This window comes from Lactuca sativa, chromosome 9 (assembly GCF_002870075.4).
Source record: "Lactuca sativa cultivar Salinas chromosome 9, Lsat_Salinas_v11, whole genome shotgun sequence".
Lineage (NCBI taxonomy): Eukaryota > Viridiplantae > Streptophyta > Magnoliopsida > Asterales > Asteraceae > Lactuca > Lactuca sativa.
This window is the reverse complement of record NC_056631.2, coordinates 83764204-83779463: the sequence shown is the minus strand read 5'-3', so window position 1 is coordinate 83779463 and position 15260 is coordinate 83764204. Positions and strand designations below refer to the sequence as shown.

Sequence of the window (15260 nt, the reverse complement as noted above, 5' to 3'; positions counted from 1 at the left end):
CTTGCGAAGCTCCTCTTTTCCTCTTGTTCCACCTCTTCTTCTTGTTGTCGTTGTTGTTTCCCTTTTATAGCTGGGGTGTAGGGATTGTTGGGTTCTGGTGTTTCCCGTGATCTATGAGAGATTGTGCCAGCTCCTTTACCCTGTCAAAAGTGACAGACTTGGATGCTAACACACTTGAATGGATCTGGGGCGACAGTCCCCAGATATATCTCTATTTTCTTACTCTCGAGAGCAACCATATCATGGCATAGAATTGCCAGATCACAGAATCTATTCGTATAGGTTGATATGTCGGAACCAACAATTTCTAGACCCCAGAGTTCCTGTTCGAGTTTTTGGATTTCCCCTCGAGGGCAGTACTCCCTCATCAGCATGGTTTTCAAGTTTTCCCAGCTGATAGAATTTGCCACCACAATAGTCAGAGACTTAACATGGCCATTCCACCAAGTTAGCGCTCTGTCTGAAAAGGTACAAGTAGCAAACTTGACCTTATTGCCCCCCGGGCAGGCGCAGATTTCAAAGACCGCTTCCGTCTTTTCAATCCATTTCCTTAAAACCATAACCCACCAGTTCCATTAAAGTTTCGGGGTTTAGCATTTGTAAAGTCCTTGTAGGTGCATTCCCTGGGATGGCCATGGCTCTCGCCATGGCTGGAAGGATGTGCACCTGTTCCCGATCCACTAGGGACAGGAGTATTGATGGCTGACACGGTAGCTGCTACGGCTGTTGTGAAGGCTGCCTAGAACATAGTAGCGTTGAAAGGAGGAGGTGGTTGAGGTGGTGGTATCGACGTTTCGTTATTTGGGTTACGCCTTGGATTTCTACGCGGCGACATCTTTTAACTGTAGATTTAAAAAGATGACAACATGGATAAGAATAAATGAATAATGAGAGAGACTCATGGACTAACTCTCCATAGTCCAACAGCATAATGAATAGTATGTTTGAATGAATATGATTGCATTTGGATAATAACTTCCATATGATTAGATATCTGTCAACAATACTGGAATTACAAATGTAATAAGTTTGGGAAAAACGTGGCCTAGAAGTAGGCCTTACATCAACCAAGATAGGAAAATTTTGACAGATCTATGACTAGATCAAGACCTAACGGGTCTAATATTTACAAGGATAGGAAATTAGACCAAAGTTTTTACATAAATATTTCTCATTTTGTATACATTTAGTCCTTAATATTCTTTTTGTTGCAAAATAAGTCATTTTTATTTTTGTGCTCGTTTCGGTACTTATAAATGATTTTTTTAAATTTTTCTTATGACATCTAATGAGGTGTTTGTGGGTTTTGATGCTTATGTCTATCAAGATCTCGACTACTTGGTTGCTTAGGTCATGGATTCTGAACGTCATGACTTCTTCATACGATCTCAGATTTTAACGATCTTTATATCCATGTGTTCGTATTTTAGTTTAGGACAACATTTGTTTAGATTACTACCGTTAAAACATAATATATTTTTTTACTCACGATCTTTATATCCATACGTTTTTTATGAATGCATGTATTAATGTTTTTTTTCCTATAAAATCGTAAGTAAAAATTTATTACATTTTAACGAGAATAATCTTAACGAAAGTTGTAGTATACTCAAAAAACGAACATGTAGATATAAAGGTCGTTAAAATTTGATATCATATGAAGAAGTTACGATGTTTAAAACACAAGATCTACGCAACTAAACAGTTGAGATCGTGATGGACATAAACATCAACAGTTTAAAGAAATAATTCATAAGTACTGAATGAGTACAAAAATAAAAAAGACTTCATTTGAAACAAAACAATATTAAAGACTAAATGTGTACAAAAATATTAAGGACTAAATGTGTATAAAATGAGAAATATATTACCATATTAAGTCATTTTTCCAGCTAACTTGGAGTAACCGGTCATAAGGACTGGATGTGTACAATTTAACAATTTAAAGGGTAAATGTGGACGAAAAAAAATTCAACGATTAAATACGTATAAATCGAAAAATATATTATATTTTTAAATCATTATCCCTAAAAAATGCATATAGGTGCATGATAGCTGTTCTAGGAAACTAATTATTTTACGAAAATACAAAAATTAAAATTATTTTTTTTTGGTGAATACCACATATTTTCGTTCGTTCCCATGTGCGGCAAGAGAACCACACAACTTACCATAAACGGATCTCACATTGACATATTTTTCATAAAAAAGTTATTTGTTTATAAAGATGAAATATTTTATAACCGCAAGTTCTAGTAAGATGCTAGAAAAGTGATGTTATTTGCACTATATATATATATATATATATATATATATATATATATATATATATATATATATATATATATATATATATATATATATAGAGAGAGAGAGAGAGAGAGAGAGAGAGAGAGAGAGAGTTCAATTGAGAAAAAAAAAGTTGAGAATGGGGGAATCATTCTCAGCCAATCATTTAATTAGCACCTTAACATAAAATACACGGTGGCAAACTTGTAAATATGATATGATGATATCCTTCAATCACATATACGTAACTGTGGATAATTTGATAACAATTCAAATTCATTACTACTCGATTGTTCATCATCCAAATTTCTTCCCAAACTTCAACGATCATCCAGATTTCTTTAATTAAATCCTCGATCAACATCATCCAATGTTAATCAATCATCCATCTTTGTCAAAAACACGTTCATCAACGTCATTCAACAATAGACAAAAAAAATTCGTTTTTGGTTCTTTCAATCCAACCTTCAATTTTGCTTGAATACGAGCATATCTTCAACATCTACGCTTAATTATACTCCCAGTGTCATTAGATCAACATCATCGATAATCAACAACAGCTTCACTTCATATCATTCATTCAACATCGATCATCAAACAAAAATTCGAAATTAAGGTTAGAAAAACATCAAATCATTTTTTTTTGAAAAAATTCATATAATTCTCTATCAATCTACTATTTTGTAAGTTTTAAATAGTCAAAGTATCATGTTTTTAGCATTTTTGAAAAAGCTTACTTGTATGCATTCCAACTGTTTGATGAAATGCATAGACTAAATTACCACGTTATATTCACATATGAATATGTTTTCGCACCTTAATCAGTATATGATTATTAAAACACAAAACAAATATATAATTTTATATGTTATTCATATGTGAATAACATATAAAAATTATATATATTTGTGAATATACCTTGTAATATTCATATGTTAATATCTTGTGTAATATTCATATGTGAATAAACTGTGTAATATTCACATATGAATATATCATCTAATATTCATAAGTGAATATATTATATAATACTTACAATTGATAATACTATGTAATATTCACAAGTGAATGCATCGTTTAATATTTAAATATGAATATATTGTATCATATTCACAAGTGTATATATTATCTATTATTCATATGTGAATATACTGTGTAATATTCATGAATGAATATACCATGCAATATTTAGATGTGACTAGAATGTGTAATATTCACAAGTAAATATACTATATATTATTCACATGTAAATCTACCATATAATATTCATATGTGAATATACTATGTAATATTCATTTGTGAATATACCATGTAATATCACATGTAAATATACAATATAAACAACATATATCATATAATATTCACATATGATTATACATTCATGTGTGAATATATCATGTGATAATTAAAATGTGATAAATCGCTATTATTATGAACTAAAAGTATATTTTTAACATTTTTTTATGTGTATTCACATGTTTTTCAGGTATCGTTATAACTCAATAAAAGAATACATTTCAATCAATGGTTTGTTCATATCCTGGTGGTTAACAATTGGTTGACGTAATTGAGAAGATATCATTGACGAAGACAATATGTTTTTATATTCATGTGTAAATGTTATACAATTTAATATATTCTTCATTTTGATCGTGTTAAATTCAAATTCAAATGCAAATGATATTCATTAACCAATACAATGTTGTTTGTCTTAGTATAATGTTGATTTTACATGTAAATAATACTGTTACAATATACAAAAAAAAAACTATTCACAAACCAATTCTTATAGTGTATTGTTTATTTTTATATATAAAGGTTGTATTCACAAAATAAATAAATATACATGTATAGTTTACTCACATAAATACAAATAACAGATTACAATGATGTTTTTACTAGTGGGATGGAAGTTAGTAACATCAACAGTAAATATGTCGTAATGATTTCTAAATTTTATTCATATATGAATACATAGCATGTCATGATGATGTCATCACTAGTAGGAATGAAAATTTAGTGACATCATCAAAACAATTTGCCGCAATGAAGTTTAGTCTCGGAATTTGACGAAATTCGCATATTTGATGTAAAATGGTGCGATTTACCAAACTCACTGATTCGCTGTGACGTGCGGTGTTTTTCGGCCATTCGGGACTGTTTAGGGCCTCAAAATGACGTTTTTCTATTTTTATAATTTTTCGAAAAAAAAAGTTATCATTTATTCACAAATGAATATAACATTAATAAAATATATATTCACATTTGATTATTACATATATATTCATTTGTGAATATTACATATGTTCACACACAGATATAATTTTTATATGTTATTCACATATGAATTACAAACTTGTTTAGGACCTCAAAACAATGTTTTTTTTTTTCGAAAAAAATACATTATCATTTATGAATATTACTTGTATTCATTTGTGAATATTACATGTATTCGCATTTGAAAATAATTTTTATATGTTATTCACATATGAATTACATAGTTACTCTGTATTTTTAAAAGACATACATTGATTCTCGTGTAAAGACATATTCACTTGTGAATATTACGTGATATATTTAGTTTATGCATTTCATCGAACAGTTGGCGTGCAAATAAATTAACTTATATAATTATGGTAAAAAAATTAACAATTGAAGCCAATAATTACAACACAAATCAAATCCTATCAAAATTTATCAATAATCAGTAGGTTTAGATCAAAAATTGTGAAATTTTTTATGAAAAACAAAGTTTTTGAAAATCGATTTAAAAAGAAAATCTTCAAATATATGGTTATCTTGATGCACTTTCGATTGCTATCTGTTTTTTGATATTGGTGAAGGTTCGATTGATGAAGTTTCGATGACTGGTGATCGCAAAATGATGTGACATCGATAAATATGGATTATGTTTATCGATTTTGCTTGACATCAATGAAACTGGACAAGATTGAATCACGACTTACACTTAATAGTACAAATAAATGTTTTTGATGATGAATCACAACATTTTGAAGAAATAACGAAGATATTTGATGAAGAATTGATGTTTTATAAAGTGTCGATGTTTTTTGATGATGAACAGGTGACGTTGATGTTTTTTTGATGAAGAACAGATGACGTTGATGAAGAACAGATGATGTTGATTGAGAAGATATGATGTTGATGAAGAACAGAGGAACGATCCAGATGAATGAATAACAGATGTTGTTGATGAAGAACAAATGAATGATTCAGAAAAACAACGTGTCTTTAATGACTTAATCTAAATGTGTTTTACATATATAAAATGATTGGCTGAGAATGATTCCCCCATTCTTAACCTTTTATTTTTTTCTCAATTGAATAGTTTCTTTCAAGCAATTTATTCCATTCGAAGACATGTTATATTTCTAAGAACACTTGCACCATTATCGATCGTTTTCACAAAAATAAAAAGTGCAATGCCAAAACCAAAAAATATTTTGGTGGTGGATTCCATGGAGGAAAAGGAGATGAATATTTGAATTAGTCTCCAGTCAACTATATTTTATGCAAAAAATTAGGGAACTCCAATTTGAATGAGCTTTTAAATTTCAAACAATTTGTCGAAAAGAAGTGTTTCAGATTTTGAATGCACCAGATACCAGAGAAGATATATTTTAGGAGTACAAGTTGGGTCAAAATTGATGAAAATAATAATTCAATCCCTAAAAATAAGGAAATACTAATTTAAATGTGTTTTTAATACATGTATCCCTAGCATTATCATTTGTAAGATATATATATATATATATATATATATATATATATATATATATATTATAATATTATTATATTAATAGTTGGTTGTACTTTAAACTTAAAGACTTGAACGTCTTATAAAAATATTATTATTATATTGATTCTATTTATAGAAATAGTAAAGTGAGATTTCTTTTATTTATATATATATATATATATATATATATATATATATATATATATATATATATATATATATATATATATATTCAAATGCCTAAAATAATCACTAGCGCAAGAAATATTTTTTGAATTCCAATGCAAATGGGCAACAAGTGACAAGTACCCACAATAATTTTCTTTACGGCCAATGCTGTCCTGAACCACCAACCGCCACCACTATCGGTGGCGACACTGGTGATCAACCACTTAGCCACCACGGCGTTTCTTCATCCACTGTCGGTGTCTCCGCCCTTGCCCAACACCTCTATCACTTTGAAATCACCTCCCAGGTTCACTTCACTTTCACGCCTTTCTTAACTGGATCTATCAAAACCAACCCTTTTTATTCGTGCATGGGTAGAAAAACTCGATTCACTCGTTTGATTTATGATTTATAGTTTCCTGAAGATCTGAGTAAGCATGTGAAAGCCCAGTCCCATTAGTAAATAATAAATTTCCCAACTATTACTACCTCTTTACTACACCTTTTTACCTTCTCAAAGTCAAAATTGTCGAAATCAAAACTCAAATAGCATTGAGTTTCCATTGTTGTTGATTGATCTTGTTGAACTAAGACCATCTCCAATGCATTGAACTCTTAAGAGTTTAATGGATTGCCACATCAGCATTCCACTAACTATATCATTTTATCCATTAAACTCTACACTCCATTAAACCCTTAAGAGTTTAATGAATTTCCACATCAACATTTAATTATATCTTTTTATAAATAATATTGTAAAACTGTAATATTACATTGATTAGAAATTAAAAGTTACAAATTGTAAATTATTAATTAATGATTGTTGTATATGTTATTGTTTTAAAATATTTTGAAGATTTAAATATTTTTTGTTTAGAATATTATAATATAAATTACCTTGATGATTTAAATTATTCAATATAACATAAAGTAAACTACAAATATTATAAATAAGAAAATAATGACATATACCTTGTGTATATATATATGTAGGGTATAATTATTTAAATAAAAAGTTTTATTGATGAAATGATTTTAAAAAACAAAAAAAAAATACATACCAACATTCAATGGGATTAAACCCCACCTCATTGAACTCCACCACAATGTCCATTAAACTCACCGTTAAATCCCAATGAATGGCCTAATGAATTGAAGGTATATGAAACTATCAAAAGCATGGAGGGAATCAAAGCCTCCACCAAAGACACCTGAAGAGGCTTCCATGCTTGTAATTCACACTCTACACAGACCTCAAACAGCTGATCTTCAGGTTCTTTCTCTACCAAACAACTTTTCTTGAAGAATGATGCGAATTAAAGCTCCATTAACAAAACCTCGGGACCCGGACCCGGACCCTTTCTGGATCCTTCTCATTAGCCCTATAAATCTTGACCCGGGTTTAACCTAAAGGAACAAATAGGTCACATAATGCATCGACTAACTTATGTAAAAAAGATTTGTAATTTATGTGTTGTGTTTTTCGTTTTAAAGGGATTATTATCATTCTATGGTTTCCCATTTCTTGATTCGCTAGCTGAAGCCACCGCCGGTGAAACTCCGCCGCTTTCCGACGGTTTCAAGTTCGAGTTGCACACGCTTCCGGTAAGAACAACTCCCCTCTACACCGACAAATTCAATTTATTACTGATTTTTCACTCTTGCGATTGAAAAAGGTGGATCCAAGGGCAGTAGCAGATGGCGATGGTGTAACAGTGTATGTTAGAACGTCAGATGCTCGGGAGTCGACACGTGTCCCCCCGGAGATACAAATGGCAGCAGTTGAACGCAAGGAAGCACGTGCTAAAAGGAACTACGCTAAAGCAGACGCACTATACACCGTAATCAAAGATGCAGGCTATGGGTAAATAAGTAAATGTCACACAAATCTAGCTTTTTAACTTTGACAACAATGACAATGTTATTTTTTATGAATTGGGGTATATTATATACAGGGTGCTACATATAAAAAACGAGGAAATTCTAGCCCGAAAGTATAGGATCAGACTAAGGTATTTCATAACTCCATATTTGGATTATAAAAAATTAATTTTGTGAAGCGTTTGTATTTTGGGGTGATATGAGTAAATGGAAACAGGGGAATAGATGCACCTGAAAATGCAATGCCTTATGGGAAAGAGGCGAAGGATGAATTGGTGAAGATAATTGATGGGAAGTGTTTGAAGATTTTGATTTTTGATGAGGATCAATATGGGCGTTTTGTTGGGGATATTTACTGTAATGGCATATTTGTACAGGTGATTTTGATGCTGATTTAGTACCTAAATTTGTAAAGCAACTAATATGGAAACTCGATTCCAATTTCCACAGGAGTTAATGTTGAAGAAAGGACTAGCATGGCACTACACTGCCTATGACAAAAGGCCAGAATTAGAGAAGGTAAGTTTAGTTATATGTGATTGTGTTAAGAAAAATAATTGAGGTTTTGTTTTGAGGTTTTAATTGGTGGAATTGGTTTTGATGATGTTAGTGGGAGAAAAGTGCGAGGGATAAGAGAATTGGGTTGTGGGCTTCATCGAATCCTGAAATGCCATGGGAATGGAGGAAGAATCGAAGAATGTATGTGAACTCGGATAGGTGGCTTAAGTTATGTTTGTTCACTTTGTTAGGGGCTATTTTGTCTTTCTATATTTCGTTAATCAAATAGAAAATGACAAATCGCATGAAATAGTAATATATATTGTGTTTTTTTTTTTTTTTTACGGATACGAGTAATCTACATTGGTTTCTATCCATAACAACAACATAGTTACGATTATAGCAACTTTTAACCTAAATAATGGTTAAGGGTTTACAACCCGACTTTGAAATCTTTTGTGTATGTGGCCATAAACAATGTTGATGTGTTGATTTTGTTAGAAAGAAAATAAATTCAATTACAACTTTTGGACACTATGCTCCCTGAAGAATTATTAATTTAGTCTCGATGATTAATTTGTTGCAAGTTGTAAGGATGGTTCCTATAATGTACAAAGTCAGATCTTTACTGAATGCATATAACGACTAATTTATTCACATCTTCATCTCCTATATATATAGCACGCAGCTATAATAGTTTGGTTAGACGTAAATACAATTCTGGTTTATTGGCTTTCATGATCAGAACACAATGGGATAAAGATTTTAGTCACCAATGATATATCCCTTTTCATGATTACACTAGAAGCAATTTTGATACAAGAGTTCCAAAAACTACAAGTCTGAATAAATTATTACGACATAAACAAATTTTACCTTTTTGAGAAATCAAAATAGATAAGACAAGCGCCTTTTTCGACTTTTGTCTACCGCCTAAGCTCCCCATAAGGTTGGAGTAAATTTTCCGACTTTCAGACATTTTGAGAATAACAAGTTTCCATTAAGTCAAATCAAGCGATATCACAGTTGGTGCGTTGTCATTTCAGCTTTTTATCTACCACCTAAGCTCCACATAAACTTCATCTTGATTTACCATGTAAAGGAAAATAGGAGTGGGCACATTGATATGCCATGGTGAGGAAGAAGAGAGTGAAGAATTATAAGTAAAAGGGAGGAGAGGGACTCAACATACCCTTGTCGTGGAGGATGTCATGATGAAGCAACGGGCAATGTTTGCCAAGCCTACATAGGCCACGGTGCAGGGGCGGAACATGCCTATTATGATTAGGGGGCTGAAACCAAAAAATCAAAAGAAATTTATATAAACAATTTTTTGTACCGATTTACAAACCCTTTAAGAGAATATTGTTTATTTATGTTGATGCGCAATAATACATAACAAAATTAATTAACAAAAGTTTTCAATGTTATATATTCTAAACGTATATTTATAATGTCATAACAAATTGTTTTATTTATTTGCTTTTGTACCTTGACAAAAGGTTTTGATGATAAAAAGAAAACACAATTGTTAATACAACACATGTATATATACACATTCTGATTTTATTCATTTCGCTTTCTAACCAATAAATTGTAATATATTTTAATGATTTTTTATTGTTTACAGAAATCTTATATACACTTAATAATTACCGGAACGAGTTGATTTTTTTATAATAAAGTAATACATGCCTCTTTTAAGTGTTTTGTAGCTTTAAGTCTAGACTATTGTTTTTAAGTGTTTTGCAACTTTTAGTCTAGACTTTTGTATATTTAGGTGCTGTTTGTTTTTTTAAAAAAACCACTTCAGACCACTTATTGCTGCGCCGCGCAGCACACGTGCAACACTTGGTTTTTCGCAACTGTTTGTTTTCCTGAAGACTTCTGACTTAACAATTATTGCGCGACCAACTGCTTCAAACCTCTTCGCGCCTTACTTTAACTTACTGCAGCAGTCTGCAGACGTTAAAAAACAAACATACTTTTTATTAAATGTTGCAGCCTTTTGTTCCACCTTTTCTGCTACAGATGATTGCAGAGGTGGTTCGCAGACTTAAGACATTTTCACTTCGAAAAAACAAACAACACCTTAGTCTTTTCGTATAGATATACGAGATATACCCACTATTACAATCTTATTTAATAACTGTGAGAGAAAGAAAGATATTGAGAGGGAAGAGACAACTTACAACTTCTGATAGAGAGGAGACGGGAGAGAAATTAAAGCGGCCGCAAGCATAGTTTCAAGATTAGTAATCTAGTGAACACTAGATGAGAGAAAGCTCACGAAGAAAGAAATCAATCTGGCGACCGGTGGAGAGGAAGCAGAGAGGGCGCATGGAGAAAGGTCAAGAGATGAACTTTCCGATGACTGTCTTATTCTTCGGGTAGGTTTCAGAAATTCTTTTCCGATGGTACCAATTATTTTTTAGGGTTTACTGATTTATTTAAACTCAAAGCTTGAGTTAATTGTAAACTAGACACGATTATGGTTTTTTGTAGAGTTTAACATTTACATAGTTGAAAGAAGGATTGTTTTGATTTGTTAGTGATTTTCCGATATATTTGTAATTTTGTTAATGAGTTATATTGTCTTCTGCTTTGGTTGATAACTTTCCAAAAAAAAAAAAAATTAACTTATCTATAGACGCATGTAAAGCTTAAAATCAAGGGGGCCATTAGTCCATTTGATGAATTTTTATTGTTAAATAACCCTATATGTACCTGTTCTAACCCTTAAAATCAGGGTGCCATGGCCCCCTCTGGCCCATAAGAGCATCCGCCACTGCAGGCCACGCCCCAGCCTAAAAAACAACATACCAACATGAGGATTAAAATTCATTAACGAACTTTTAATGAATTTATTAAAGGGTTGTTCCATCTTCCTTCTTAATGAAAGTCACTCCCACCCCACCCCATATATATATATATATATATATATATATATATATATATATATATATATATATATATATATATATATATATATTGAAGGTGTTAATTCTATATTTCATTCAGTGGCGGACGCAAACTGTTTTAGTAGGGGTGTCCCTCGTACTTCAAGCCGGTGCACCTAATAGAAAAAAAAATTACACTACGTGCCGGAAATTGAGCTGTGGCCCGGGACCCCAATGCTCCACTAAGGTTCGCCACTGAGATAAGTCATACATGTGTAGATAATTGTTGTTGTAGTTGTTCCAGATCCTAGAGTTACAGCTAAGTAATTGATAGTTTGGTTGAAATCTCTTGTATAAATATGTTCTACTGTAACCTAATTAGAATATATGAAAAACGGAAAACTCTTCCACCAATCTCTCGTATTCTTTTTTCACATGGTATCAGAGCATACCTAATCCATTCGAACAATCTATTGAAACCCTCGAAACCATACCGAATTCGTAGAACATGAGTGACTAAGCAGGAACTTCAAACTCTCCTCAATTCATCGTTCACACTGATGCACCGTTTCCCACTGGAGGAGTTATTCTCGATGACTCGAATTTTCACCTATGGTCGCAATTAATGGAGATGAGAATCGGAGCTCGAAACAAATATAACTACATCACGGGCAAAACAACGAAACACACAGAAGGAGAAAAGGAGATTGAAACCTGGATGATCGAAAATAACAAAGTCAAAAGCTGGTTGATTGATTTGATGTCCCCATCGCTCATTCAGCGGTTCATATGCCTCCAGACTGCAGCAGAAATTTGGGAAGCTGTATCCCAAACTTTTTATGATGGGTCTGATGAAACTCAATTGTTTGAATTGAACAGGAAATCATTCAACATGCGACAAATTGGACGTCCCCTGGCAACATACTACAACGAACTGATAAGCATCTTTCAAGAAATTGATGCTCATTTAACTACTCAGGAAGAAACTGTGGATGAAGCTGTCTCTGCAAACAAAGCCATGTCACGATTCCGGGTCCATATTTTTCTGGCAGGATTGGACTCAGAATTCAACCAGGCACAAAGTGAAGTACTGAGAAAGGATCCACTATTAAGTTTGGAAGCATGTTACGCCTACATACAAAAGGATTGGAATCAAAGACAAACCACAGAAGAAAAGGTACATGAGCCTGATGGTATGGTTCATCTGGCTACTCGAAATCGGCCTAAAAAAGGAAAAACCTCGAACAAAAAATAAACACATTCTCGTGTACCCACTGTGGCGAAGATGGACATTCTAAACTCAAATGCTACGAGATTATCGGTTACCCAAATTGGTGGGACTTTACAAAGAAGCCAAGGAAGAAAATCAGTCGAGCCACGATAGCCACTACAGCCCCGACCAATGAAACGAATATCCCAGTTGTTGCTCACACATCTACTGGTATGTACCCACATAATTTTACAAAGAATGATACTTAGATTATAGATACAGGGGCCACTGATCACATGATTAACGATTTGTCCAAGTTAGCCACTTCACATGTTCCAAAACAACAAAAAATACACACTGCAAATGGTGATGTGACATAGGTAACTGGTGAAGGTCCAGTGAGATTGACAAGGTCAATGGATCTCAATAAATTTCTTGTGGGTCCATCCCTATCCTCAAATTTATTATCAGTTAGTCAGATTACAGAAGCTTTGAATTGTTATGTGATTTTTTGGCCGAATGAATGTGTATTTCAGGATATAGTGACTCATCGGATTCTTGGCTTTGGTACTAGACGTGGGCGGTTATACTACCTTGAAGAGAATCATGAAGGTAAAGCTTTGAATACTAGAGTGAAGCAAGCAAATAAATCTGTGGCATGGTTATCGCACATGAGATTAGGGCATTTGTCTTTTACTTATCTTAAGAAGTTGAAACCTAGTTTATTTTTAAATGTAATGGATCATGAGTTTAAGTTTGGTGTGTGTGAGTTAGCCAAAAGCAAACAGATCTCATATGGTTCTAGTGATAATAAATCTTCTATTCCATTTATGGTGATCCACTCTGATGTATGGGGACCCGCTAAAGTGCGTACACCAAATGGTGCCCAGTACTTTGTTACTTTTATTGACTAATGCACAAGAATGATTTGGGTATCTATTCTAAATACTAAAGATGAGGTTTTTCAGGCTTTTCAAGAATTGCATCATACTGTGAAAACCTTATATCAAAAAGAAACCCGAATACTTCAATCGGATAACGAAGGCGAATATATAAACCACAGGATGCAGCAATTATGTAAAGAAAATAATATCCGACACCAAACCTCATGTGCAAAAACACCTCAGCAAAATGGCTTAGCTGTAACGCCCGTAGATCTGGGCTAGTCAATTTAGAGACGATAAGCGTCAAAAATGACTTTTTGATAAAAGATTATTTAGAATGAATAATCTTAACTAAGTTGTAGTATATGTTACAAGGATTCCGTACATATAAAGAGCGCCGAAATCCGAGTTATAACGAAGAAGTTATGACATGTCGAAGTTTCGTGACAGAACCGGCACGACACAGCGCGACGTAAAAAGTGAATTTACGTTAGAGCGATATTTAGCCTTATCAATCTAAATGAAAGTCGTAGAATACATTAAACCATGAGCGTGCATAAAAAGAACGCCCAAATCTGACTTCGTCTGAGGAAGTTATGATTTTTCGAAGTTTCGACTTAGCGGTATGCAGCCCGAATGCTCGATTTGAGACCGAACGGTTTTTAGCCGAAACAATCTAAATGAGAATTGAAGATCTCATTAATTGTAGTAAAACGATAAAAAGATAGGCGAAAACGGACGTCGGATGAAGAAGTTATGATTTTATAACGGAGTTTTCCTGTCCCGGCCTACTTAAAATAACTTCAAAATTAGCCGACGGAGTCTAAACGAAAGTTGTAGATCGTAGTCTCACCTACGTGTGGATATAAAGAACGTCGAAAATGGAGTTTGTATGAGGAAGATATGAATTTTTAAAGTTTATTAAATATTTTCGATATTTATTTATATATATATATTGGCCGATATTATCCGAAGGGGGGGAGTCAGCGATCCAATCCAGGTTACGCCCCGCGTAACTAGGATTTACACCCTGCGTAAATCGACCTTCCAGCCCCTATAAAAGGGAGTCGAGTGCAGCCGATTCAATTGCTCATTTCTCTTCTTTCTCTCGCATTTTTGCATCGTTTTTCGTGCAAGAATTATCCCGAGCCCCGAAGCAAGTCCCGAGGCCCCGAAGATCCCGAGAAGTGAAATTCCCGAGCCGAAGCTCTGCCCGCGAGGAGTCCGGTTTTTGTGAAGATCTTCCAGATCTACCGAAGAATACTACTTTTACAAGCCGTAGTGCTGTCCGATCATCTTCTGATCAAGTGAGTGTATAGTTACTTTCTTCTAACACATAGATATAAAGTATTAGCTATGAAATACGTGCTATGTGTTATATATTATTTGTCTATTTGAGATGGGCTTGGAATTGATGTTTTTATACGGGTGTTAAATGATTTAAATTGTGCTTGTATTTATATCTACAAAAATGTTGGGTAGAACATGGGTAGATGGAATAGTTGGTGACGATGTGACTTCGTGCCTATTAAGTAAAGCTTTGGTGACGATGCGACTTCGTGCCTATTGAGTAAGCTTTGGTGACGATGCGACTTCGTGCCTGTTTGATAAACCTTGGTGACGATGTGACTTCGTGCCGGTTGCGTAAACCTTGGTGACTATGAGACGTA

General features: G+C 33.3%; 1 protein-coding gene across 1 annotated transcript; it reads left to right on the top strand.

Annotated features, from left to right (window-relative positions):
- Positions 1-7323: 7323 nt before the first annotated feature.
- LOC111896819 (uncharacterized 38.1 kDa protein) lies at positions 7324-9130 on the top strand. The gene is made up of 7 exons (XM_023892807.3): positions 7324-7490; positions 7712-7822; positions 7894-8081; positions 8173-8229; positions 8316-8475; positions 8549-8617; positions 8709-9130. Exons 1-7 carry the CDS (start codon positions 7380-7382, stop codon positions 8883-8885), a joined length of 873 nt encoding a protein of 290 aa, XP_023748575.1. The 5' UTR covers positions 7324-7379; the 3' UTR covers positions 8886-9130.
- The last annotated feature ends 6130 nt before the right edge of the window (positions 9131-15260 follow it).

Coding starts and splice junctions, on each gene's coding strand:
- LOC111896819 (XM_023892807.3), top strand. CDS start 7,380: ATGAAACTATCAAAAGCATGGAGGGAATCAAAGCCTCCACCAAAGACA. Junction 7,491..7,711: donor CTCAAACAGCTGATCTTCAG/GTTCTTTCTCTA, acceptor TTCGTTTTAAAG/GGATTATTATCATTCTATGG. Junction 8,082..8,172: donor ATCAAAGATGCAGGCTATGG/GTAAATAAGTAA, acceptor TATTATATACAG/GGTGCTACATATAAAAAACG.